Below are 12,183 nucleotides of genomic sequence, written 5' to 3'. Positions count from 1 at the left end.
GATGTTGGTAGCAGGAGCTGGTATAAGATCAGGGCCACCTCAGAATGATGTAAGTCTGCAGAATCATTTGAATTTTGCCTTGTGTAACGATGTGTATATACAGAAAGATCAAGCAGTCCTTTCTGCCTTATTGTTTTAAGATTAAGTCAAGAAAGAAAAAAAGAAAAAAAAGAATGCATGTCACTGTAAGGGGATAAGAAACAGCTTTGTTCATGGATATCACATCATGCCTTTGGTATTACCATACTCTCTAAGTAACAGAGAAGTCTTAATGCACGACAAGGTGGTACTCCTCCCTTCCTCACCCCTGCTGACAATTCAGAGGCAGTTCAGGTAATTTTATCTCCAGAGGACTAAACAGTCTGTTCTCATGGACAGCACCGAGCCTCCCTGCTGTTGTTTTCAGCATGGTGTTTCAGCAGCAGAATTCAGTACCAGCAGCGCTGAAGACTGCAGAAATGCCAGGATTCTTTGTTCTTTTGATAGCATCACCTCTGTACCAGCCTCCAGCATTCTGTCTGCTAGATATAATACTAAATAAAGTTTATTTGTCTGGTATTAAAACAATGGCAGTCATCTCCTCAGTATCTGAAAAGGCCTTTATAAATTACCTATAAAGCCTTAACCATGTGGCTTCCATGGTTGAAAAGCATAGATCAACTGATTTCCCACCATTACTTGATACGTACAAGCCCTCTGAGACCCAGTCATGCTCAGTCTTGAAAGGCAAGGTGACCTAACGTTGTTCACAGTAGGCTTGTAGTAGAAAAATTCTAAGAGTTACAAAGGTTTTATAAATCCTTGAAGGACCAGAATTGAAGCTAAAAATACATTTGCAATATGAAAAAACAGTGAAAGAGAGAAGATAATACCTGTTCCTCTCTCTAGGTCTTTATACAGCACAGAACTCTCTTCTAAACAAAACCCCATTTCGCACCCATGACATGATACATACCATAAATGACTTCTTGACATTTACCTGAATAGTTACTTTTACTGGCTTGCATTACCTGAAATAGAATAGATCTCCTTCTCTGGGTTAAGTGAGCACACAAAGATTTGTTCAAAAATCACTCAAGCAACAGATTAGAACTATGTTACCTAGTTATTTTGTTTTCAGATGGGGATTGCTGAGCCATCAAGAATTAGGCAACCTAGAGAGCTAGATTGTTTGGGTTTTTTAAGTTAGCTACCTGTCATGTCATCTTTCTTACACCACTAGAAATGCACAATTATCACCTGCTCTGAATATCCTCTCACCACCTGCCTCTGCTTTAGATTGGTTTCTCCATCAAGGCCTGCTGTTTCAATGTAACAGATCCCATCCAGGTCACTAGAATATAACAGCACCATGTCAGCAGGAATGATTTCATTACGTGAGAGGCGGATGAAGTCCCCAACATTGACATTTTTCCAGCATTCATCTATGTATTTCTTCTCCTTCCTGAAATACATACAGAACCAGTAATTTTTCACAAATGCATAAACTGAAAGCTCAAAGAAACACACTGTAACTAGAAAATTACTCTAACAGTTAATTTGTATTTCCAAGTCATTAAAAAAAACTTTGATGGATAGTCTATTAGCTCAATATGAGTATAATTACAAAGAATCAGCTCTAGGGTCCAAGCCCTATTTTTCTGGGACTTACATTCCAGGCACCCTCCCAGAATTATTTTAGCTCTATTTAAAATTCAGCCCACTTGCTTCCCTGTATTTTCATTATTCCAAGAAAGCAAACAGTGTTTTCAGGATTTCTCTTCCGTTCACCATTTTTCTTGCAATTATGCAACCAAGAACAGCAAATCTTTTTCCCTTCCGATTGGGCCTTTCAAAAATTACTCTCTACCAGTAAGCAAAGAATATTCAACAGCCACTTCACTGATGCTCTGAATATAAATACTTGTATTTACAGGCTTTAAAAATACCTTTTCTATTAATTTTGAACATAATGTACCAGGACTATATAATACTCAGGGAAGTCAATAAACATTCAGGTCCATCAGCATTAAATTGAAATTCTTTATTAATATGAAATATCCAGGCATGATGTATGTAATTTTGAACTGTTTTCAATCTTCCATTTATAGCTGCTATTCTGCCCGCAGCTGAGACGAAGAACCTTCCTTTTATGTAATCAGCGCAGTTTATTGCAAACACAATCAGGTACAGAGTGGTGAACAGGATGCAAGGTAACAAGCAACAAGGAGCGCTTGATGAGCTAGCTGGAGCCACACAGTAGTAGGCTACTGCAATATGGGTGTTGAAACACACAGTTGGTGTTATAAACACTGCGCAGGTCTGGATGCGGTATGTTTCTGTACAAACCATTACTGTCCTCAGTGACTGCCTGGCTTTTCTGCCTTGCACAGACTAACCCTAGAGCTATGTTTAAAGAGAGGAGCATGTACTCTCCACAGTCTTCGTTTCTCAGCCACCCAGATTTGGGGTATAGCCCTGGCTGTGCTAGGGCTGTCTTCCATGCTGTGCTTCCTTCCCTGCGTCTCATTCTAAGCTGGCCAAGAAGCACACTCGCACCAGAGATTTGGAAGCACACCTAGCTTCTACAGTGCAGACATACGCTAAGAAGCTTTGCAACGTGGCCATTGCGTGTAGGCTGGCACTCATCTACTAGCTTTAATCAAAGTGCTACGTAAAATGCTTCTGATAAATAGTGAAATAGAAACGGACTCTTCTAATGACAAAGAAAATATCAGAAAAATATTCCCTGTATCAAGCTTTGCACTGACACCTTTCAGACCTGCATTATCTGACAGTCCCCTTTTGAAAATGCTTGTCTACAAAATGAAGGCACAAAGCCTACGCAATTAATCAGCGTACTGATGACAATTTCTCCAGTGAAGATAAGGCAGAGGTGGCTGTACTGCTTTCACAGTGCAAACAAAGCAAAAACAGGAAGCAAAAGCTGACATAAAATTAAACCAATATAAGCAACATCTGTTTTCTCTTAAGATGCTCATCCCTAGTATTCTACACAGATGGAAAACTGGCATAACGGAAAGCATGTAAAACTTAAAGCTACAGCCACGACTATCACAAAATAGATGGATTCAAACAACACTGCAGGAATTAGCTTTTCATACTAGTACATTTCCTTGAAAATAGAGAGGGAAAAAAATAAGAGAGTTGAAGGAAAAATTTCAAAAGTAAATAAACAAAACAATCTAATAATAGCAGTAAACAGGGAAAGGGAAGGAAGATTTGCTGAAACAGGATGTGACTCTCAGTTACTGAAGCTTTGACAGCTGCAAATGTGCTGACAAAGTAAATCTATTCAGGAGACCGAGTGAGCTGAAAACTTGTGTTTTTTTTTTTTTTTAGAACTACCCCTCAGGTACTGAAAACTACATCAACATAGCTTTTTGCGTAGGCCAATTTACCCTGCTATGAAGGCCAAGTGAGTCCAATTAGGGTACAACACCAACTGGAGCAGAATGCCCTGGTTGCTCCACAACAGCACCCTTTTACCTCACCCTCCAAACAGGATGGAAAGGATTTGAGAACCCAGGAGGGCGGTGGGAGAAAATTACTTCCACAGCCAGGTTGTCTCTAGAAGAGTTAAAGAAAGGATGGAAACAGAAAGGTAAGGAAGGCAAAATAACCTCATAAACAAAGAAAGCAATGGCATCACTAATGTAGTAAGATAAAACTATCAGGTAAAAAGTTGTCAATTTCTGCCACTGAATTATACAGGAATTTTTCAAACTGAATTGGAATTTGCAAAACCACAGAAATATTTGGAAATTAAAGATTTTGTGACAAAGCAACCCTTTAGGGTTGCCCAGAGAGGTTGTGGAGTCTCCTTCTCTGGAGATGTTCAAAACCCGCCTGGATGCGATCCCATGCAACCTGCTCTAGGTGATCCTGCTTTAGCAGGGGGTTGGACTAGATGATCTCCAGAGGTCCCTTTCAACCCCTACCAATCTGTGATTCTGTGATATGATTTATCCTTGAAGTCCTTATTTACTAGAGATCAAAAAAGAAGAAAAACACTGGTACTCTCACATCGTTGTATTTTTTCTAACTACCATGTATTTCACCGAAAACTACAGAAAACTATTTCTCTGTGCTGTCAGTGTTGAGATTAGCCCTCAGGAGATGGCAAATACTTCTCTTTTAAATAACTACCTATTTAATAAACATGGGACTGAAAGTATATGAATGTCCTGGTTTCAGCTGAGATAAAAGTTAATTTTTCTTTCTAGTAGCCAGTATAGTGCTGTGTTTTGGATTTAGTATGAGAATAATATTGATAACACACTGATGTTTTTAGTTGTTGCTGGGTAGCTATTGTGTCAGGGACTTTTCAGCTTGTGCCGGGTGCACAAGAAGCTGGGAGAACACAGCCAGGCCAGCTGACCCAGACTGCCCAAAGGGATATTCCACACCATATAACATCATGCTCCGTATATGACTGGGGAAGCTAGCCAGGAGGTGGGATCACTGCCTGGAAACAGACTAGGCATAGGATTGGTTTATTTTCCTTTCGCGTGTGGTGAGCAATTGCATTTGTGCATCACTTGTATTATTGTTATTAATATTATCTTCCTTTGTTATCTTATTAAACTGTCTTTATCTCAACCCATGAGGTTTTTTTCATCCTCCTCGCCATCCCTTTGCGGGGGGCAAGTGAGTAGCTGCGTGGTGCTTGATTACCAGCTGGGGTTAAACCACGACAATGATGCTTGCACTGGAAGAGTCATTACAATTTCTAAAGGATTCTTGTTAAACAAGAAATTCTGATTCCTAATGTGAGACTAATGGAAGTTTAAGATAAATCAGCTCACACACAGTGAACAATCATTTTTGTACCAATAAGGTTTAACTCTCCTGAACCATGTCTCCAAGCTTATTTTTAAAACCAAATTATACTGTATAAAATAATTCATGATAAAGAAAACAAGGAGAAAAAAAATTACAGAAATTAAATACTTATAGGCATAAGAAGGAATTTTTACAGATAAGTAATATGGCCACTGATTATTACACTTTTTTGATGACAGGGAATTAATCTAGCCAGAAAAGAAGGTCAGAAATTAATTCTGCTTCATTGACATTGGTATGAGATTGCAAGTAACACAGAGTTTTCAGGAATATGGATGCTGAATGCTTCAGCTTTCTGGCAATGAATTCTTTCAGAGTACATGACAATTTATAGCAGAAATAATCCAGCTTCTCCCTTAAGCTCTCTCTGCAGACATGGAAAGAAAACGTTCCTCTTCCCTAACAGACCAATTACTTACTTGTTTCAATCTCAAATTTTTATAGATTGAATAAAATGTTTCTGGGAAAGCTACTATATTTATATTCACGTTTGCAGAACAAAAAGCCAGGTTTTTTTCCTTTGATACCATAAAATGATAGCCCAGACTTTTTCTATGGTTATGAACTAGCTCTTAAAATACCAATAGAGCATGGCAAATGCCAGAAAGCTGGAGACGCCATCTTCTGAGTAATATCACAATATATTTAATGGTTATGTAGTGCCAGATAGCAAACTTGCTGCATGGGCTGATTATGGTCATGTCTACAGTACAGCGTTTAGGGTTTGGCATAACCAGCTAGCACATTAAGATTTTAGAAAGTTTATTTGTAGTTTATTGCCTTCACTAGGAAAACATGTGTCTTTATCAAATTCAATAAGGTCTGAGCAGTAACATAAAGTAGCTGCTGTAGTGCCAAACCACATTTAAAGCTCCCTCTTTTCACTGAAGTGCCTAACTGCCAATCAATCCTCTCCTACAGGTGCTATTTGTGATACAACACATGAAAAGTGATATTTTTCAAAATACTTGTTTCCCTGCATGACCACAGAGCATGCAAGAAAGAAAAAAGGTCCACTATACTTCCTTTATCTTTCTATTTTACGGGCTTTGAATGAGTCTCATAATATCTTTTTATGACAGGTATAAAAGAAAAACAATTACGTGGGCAGCACTGATGTGCATTAAAAGAAATTGTTTGCCAATTAATTCAGAATACAATCAGTTTGCGTTCCAGTCTTTTTATTATCCATGCATAATAACTGCCTGCCAGCAAACCTCTCACCACTAGCACGCTCCACTCCTGACCCGCACTTACAGTCCATAATATTGCAGTCCTGCACTGTGGAACAGATGCTAACATTTGTACCAAACTATGTGATGCACTCAAATAGAAAATGATCTCATTCTGTTTGGGGAAATGTTATTATATTATGAGTACATCCCAATACCATTCATGAGCTTTACCAATATAGTGATAAATTAACAACCCTTGAATTTCCATGATGCTTACAGCAATTTTAGAGGAATTAAAAATACCCTTTTCAAAACAAATTCTATGTACAATAATGCTTAATTAGTCAAACTACCTTGGTTAATACAGTACAAACTCATGCATGAACACTCTTGCCTCAACCAAAGCATATTTTTTTTCAGCAAATTTTATACTAGTTTACACCATTTAGCAAAACTGGTGATCAAGGCTCAACTAGACTATCCCCTTAGCAACCTGATCTAACTAGACCTGCTTTGAGCAGGGGATTGGACTAAATGACCTCCAGAGACCCTTTCCAACTGAAATTATTTTATGATTCTATGAGTATCCAGAAAGTAAACCAAATATACTCATAATCAAATAATAAAAAAACCCAGAAAGAATGTTGTCTCTTACCTGCTATACACTTTGGTTAGTAAGTTGTTTATCTGTTTATCCATTTTGTACCTCGAGTAATCCTCCAGACCATCTTTCACTGCAATAATTGTCAGAACCGCTATTAGAGGTAGCATTGTAATTTCTTTTTGGAAGGCTTCCACCAGAGGAACCCAATTTAGGACAACTAGAAATAGGAAATACAAATTGGCAACTCTGAAACAAAGAGAAAACATAGGAGTTAGCTGTGCTAGCAGACAGTCCCCCACTCCATGCTATATAGACACCTAAGTTAGCAGTAATTTATCTTTTCTTCACTCCAACTGCAATTTAAAAACTAAGTATCCAGAACTCTGTTTACACTCTCCAGTCAATAGATTACTTAGCTGCACAGTTACTTAATATACATCAGAATCAGAAAATGCAGAGGCCAAGAATTTTCTTGTATTTTCAAACCTCTCCTCCAGGCATATGTCTTCTAGTGAGGCTCTGGTGAACTTGCACTCTCTCAAATTTTCAGATCTTTTAAACTTAATTTTATCATCTCCTGGGGGAGATGACATGTTTTTAAAAGGAAGCAATCCTACAACCTCTCTGCATAACTTTACAAATCGGCAGTTCTCCAAGCAGAAGGAGGATGAAAAAAATTGGCAACAGAGAAAAACATGAGGGAAGGGGAGAAATACTTTTGCAGGAAGTGAGCTGAAAATCCTATTGCAGATTGTTGTGTGGCAGTGCTCCAAGAGTAAGAAACATTTCAACAATCTGAAGAATGTAATAAGTAGAAATTACATAAACTATGGAGAAAAGGAGTAGCTCAGCACTGATAATACTCAAGAAACTCTGGCCAAATAACACAAATCTTTTCAGAAGTGATAGGCAGGTCGGGAGGAAGAATAGTTTTTGAATACCCAACTATATAGTAATATACACATTTAAATAAAAGTATTCCACTTCAGAAGAATGACCACAATCAAAACGAGTTCATTACCTGTGAAATTGTTCAAATAAATTCCGTGGTAAAAAATTCAACAAAGTATACTTAGTAGTCCGTATTTTGTTGTTCATATACAGTTTTGATACTTTTTCATACTCTTCCTTAAAATGTCCCAAACAGGGTATCACTATCCTATGTTTGCCAGTAGGTTTTGATGATTGATAGCACCTGTTACTTGAATTGCTGCTGCTGCTACTTTCTCTGCCCTCTGTAGATATCAGTCGCTGCCAATGGTATCGGGCCCAGTGGACAGGATCAGCCATTGCACCTGAAACACTTTATAATCCAAGGAGTATCCCCTGTCTAGAAACATGTTAAAAATACAGTAAGTTAAGTAATAATTCTGTAATGGCTTTTCAACTAAAAAGTCACAGTTACAGTTTTGAATAAGGCTAGGGAAAAAAGTCATTTCCATATTTTGATTTAATAAAAACAACCCAGACAGTTGATAGGTTATGTGAGGTCAGGAAACTCTGCTTCAATGGTTGAATTTATCTGAATTTCATCCACCGTTTCAGCATCCTAGAGTTTGATTACTCTCTTCAAAATGTACAATATTTTTGTAAGCATGTAAGCTCATGTAAGCAGCCGACCCATCAGTTTCTCGTGCTGTAGTATGGTGAAAAAGCAGACAAGCTGCTAATTCTGTAGAGAACAGCATTTTGAAAGGAATCTTATCTCAGACACTATGGTCCTTGCTGATGGTTAAAGTCAGAAGTCAACAATATAGCAATAGGCATCTGAGTGTAGCCATAGACCCAAAGTGAGGAATTGCCAGTGAAAGGCACTAAGCAGCTATCACGAACAAAAAACCCTCTTCCTATTGAATTAGAAACAGATTTAAGAATTTTTACCAGCTGATAAAGGATGAAGCCAATGCTTCTCCTCTGTTTACCTTAGCTAAACTCTAGCAACCTACTCAGTAGAAGCTCATAGGTATAGGTGATACTCACTTTATCAAACCACCCAATGCAGTCAGAAAAGGACTTTTACACACACAAACTATGCTTTAATAGAAGCTCAAAACTTCTCCTTTTTACAAGGAGTTTTTACAATTAATAGTTGTTACATTTCTTGTACTACTTCTTCCATAGAATGGCTCATCTTATATTTATTTAAAACTACAACTTGTGTGAGCCCCACGTCATTGGTACACCTACTTCTGGCTGCAGATTACTTTCCTTCCATCTAGTATCTTACTATCTGAATACATTACAGCAAAATTTTTGACTAAATCCTCTTCCTAAAGTCTCCCACAAAAGCTGCCTCTAAAAGTTGCTGGGTCTTTCTAAATGAAATCTCTTTACTACAGACTAGCCTACACAGTCATCAAACTAACCCTGATTTTGGCTTCAATCAACTCAGAATCATAGAATGGTTTGGGTTGGAAGGGACCTCAAAGATCATCTAGTTCCAACCCCCCTGCTGCGGGCAGGGACACCCTCCACTAGACCACCTTGCCCAAAGCCTCATCCAACCTGGTCTTAAACACTTCCAGGGATGGGGCATCCACAACCGCTCTGGGCAACCTGTTCCAGTGCCTCACCACTCTAACAGTAAAGAATTTCTTTCTAACATCTAATCTAAATCGACCCTCCTTCAGCTTGAACCCATTACCCCTTGTTCTGTCACTACTCTGCCTGATAAACAGTCCCTCACCAGCTTTCCTGTAGGCCCCTTCAGGTACTGGAAGGCTGCAATTAGATCTCCCCAGAGCCTTCTCTCCTCCAGGCTGAACAACCCCAACTCCCTCAGCCTGTCCTCATAGGAGAGGTGCTCCATCCCTCTGATCAGCTTCGTGGCCCTCCTCTGGACTCGCTCCAACAGCTCCATGTCTCTCCTGTACTGGGGCCCCCAGAGCTGGACGCAGTACTCCAGGTGGGCTCTCTCAAGAGTGGAGTAGAGGGGCAGGATCACCTCCCTTGACCTGCTGGTCACACCTCTTTTGATGCAGCCCAGGACAGGGTTGGCTTTCTGGGCTGCAAGCGCACACTGCCAGCTCATGTTGAGCTTCTCGTCAATCAATACCCCCAAGTCCTTCTCCTCAGGGCTGCTTTCAATCCATTCCTCGCCCAGCCTGTAGTTGCGCCGACCCACGTGCAGGACCTTGCACTTGGCCTTGTTGAACTTCATGGGGTTCACACGGGCCCACCTCTCCAGCCTGTCAAGGTCCCTCTGGATGGCATCCCTTCCCTCCAGCGTGTTGACCACACCACACAGCTTGGTGCCATCAGCAAACCTGCTGAGGGTGCACTTGATCCCGCTGTCCATGTTGCCGACAAAGATGTTGGAACAGTGCCGGTCCCACTACCGACCCCTGAGGAACACCACTCGTCACCGTTCTCCGCTTGGACATTGAGCCGTTGACCACAACTCTTTGAGTGTGACCATCCAGCCAATTCCTTATCCACCAAGTGGTCCATCCATCGAATCCATGTCTCTCCAATTTAGAGACAAGGCTGTCGTGCGGAACAGTGTCAAATGCCTTGCACAAGTCCAGGTAGATGACGTCTGTCGCTCTTCCCTTGTCCACCAATGCTGTAATCCCATCATAGAAGGCCACCAAATTTGTCAGGCATGATTTGCCCTTAGTGAAGCCATGTTGGCTGTCACCAATCACCTCCTTATTTTCCATGTGCCTGAGCATAGTCTCCAGGAGGATCTGCTCCATGATCTTGCCAGGCATGGAGGTGAGACTGACCAGCCTGTAGTTCCCTGGGTCTTCCTTTTTTCCCTTCTTAAAAATGGGGGTTATGTTTCCCCTTTTCCAGTCAGTCGGAACTTTACCAGATAGCCAGGACTTCTCAAATATGATGGATAGTGGTTTAGCAACTTCATCCACCAGTTCCCTCAGGACCCGTGGATGCATCTCATCAGGTCCCATGGACTTGTGCACCTTCAGGTTCCTTAGATGGTCTCGAACCTGATCTTCTCCTACAGTGGGCAGGTTCTTCATTCTCCCAGTCCCTGCCTTTGCCTTCTGTGACCTGGGCACTGCGGCTCAAGCACTTGCCAGTGAAGACTTCTTAAAGAGATTCTGCCAACTTCCTAAAAAGCCTGGTCCATTACATCACTACCATTTGCCTAGAAAGCTTTCCCATACTGTCTAACTAGTCTCTCCCTCTCATCAAATTAAGATGGTACATTTTTGTCCTATCATCACTAGATGTGGACAGTTATTGGCTCTTATAATGTCTTGGAAGACTTACAACATGAAACTCATGTTTCTCTTTCGAAACCCTGATCTTCACGTGAAAGGAGAAGATGAACAAGGAGAAAAAACCCCAAACCTCTGTACAGCATCTCCTCTCAGCATCCCCTGGCAGTTCCCATGTGAACGACTGTTCTCCCAAGGCCCTTCTGCAGTGCTTCCCCAGGCAAGGGGGGAATCAGTCTGAGAAAAAGACTTTAATTTCTCCTCAGTGCTAAACCTCGTGGTCCCAGGAACCATTAGACTACGAAAGGCAAACAAGTGCTGCACAGGAAGGCAGCTATGTCTGGGACTTCTCAGAGAAACGAGAAGGCGATTGTGAAGATTTTCCAAAAAATATGTCATCCTCTTATTTTCACAGAACATCCTCATGTCCTTGCTCCCTCTAATCCTACTGTGCAGGGGACAGTCCCCAGAGGGACTGCCATCTGCACAGAGACTACTATCCTGTTTTAGTCACAGTTAGTCTCTCCTTCGGAGATGGAAACCCCAACATCTAGAAGCAGCCTCTTCACAGCAATGAACTACTTTTAAGGTATGGCTACCATACAGTCAGACATGTGAATATTGGTCAGTACACACGTGAAGGAGATGCTTCAATTAATTTGCACTGAGTCTGAGAACAAGCGTAAAGCTTGGAAGGAAGCCAGGTCTTTAAAAATATTTAGGGACTGCAGAACCTGCTGCAAGTGGAGTCTGTGCTTTAGTATTCAGAGCTCTTCGATACACATAGGACTATTAAAAACCAAATGAACGCCAACCCATCTACATAAGTCAGAACTGAAACAAAGTATTGAAAATTAAAGCATTTAAAAAGCTGACTGGCTGAAAAAAATGGTACTTTCTTCTTTTGCAATCACAAATTCTGGCAGTTCAGTTCTTTAAAAAAAACCACTTCTTGGTTTTGGATGGCATCCTTAAGGATTGGCCATTTTGAGGAAACAACACTCCTTTAACTGTCTCTGCTGTGACAAATCAGTAATTTCACAAACCTATCTTATGCAATGAGAGGCCTTTTTAAATAAATGATTGCTTTAATTGGCTGGATTATCATGGAGAGTTTTAACAAGATTTCTTCTTTGTTCTGTTAAATTTATCATCCTCTTTCAAGCTTCCATCTTTAGCATGAATCATAGAGGGTGTGTCAATTAACCATACTTTTGCTGGAAATGATAATTCTTTGCACAAGAGCAGTAATCTGACAATTATGTTACAATATGCAATATCCTTGTGGAAAACTTAAGAAAGCAAACATCACAATTTTTTTCAAGATGTCACATGAACCAGGTATTTGAGACCTGGTCAGATTTGTAGAGAAAAT

At 40.3% G+C, this 12,183-nt stretch overlaps 1 protein-coding gene across 11 annotated transcripts in view; it reads right to left on the bottom strand.

The window, feature by feature from the left end:
* The window catches only part of ATP10D (ATPase phospholipid transporting 10D (putative)), a 49,767-nt gene that overhangs the window by 28,922 nt on the left and 8,662 nt on the right, over positions 1–12,183 (bottom strand). For all 11 annotated transcript variants that reach the window (XM_054823079.1, XM_054823076.1, XM_054823082.1 and 8 more), the window contains 3 exons: positions 7,646–7,954; positions 6,676–6,870; positions 1,240–1,444 (listed from right to left, as the gene is read on the bottom strand). In XM_054823079.1, coding sequence (XP_054679054.1) covers positions 1,240–1,444; positions 6,676–6,870; positions 7,646–7,914 — 669 coding nt within the window. In that variant the 5' untranslated portion in view covers positions 7,915–7,954. The remainder of the gene's footprint in view (positions 1–1,239; positions 1,445–6,675; positions 6,871–7,645; positions 7,955–12,183) is intronic.

The sequence above is a fragment of the Grus americana genome, chromosome 4 (assembly GCF_028858705.1).
Source record: "Grus americana isolate bGruAme1 chromosome 4, bGruAme1.mat, whole genome shotgun sequence".
NCBI lineage: Eukaryota > Metazoa > Chordata > Aves > Gruiformes > Gruidae > Grus > Grus americana.
Note: the sequence above shows the minus strand (reverse complement) of the source record. Positions and strands in the feature narration are given on the sequence as shown.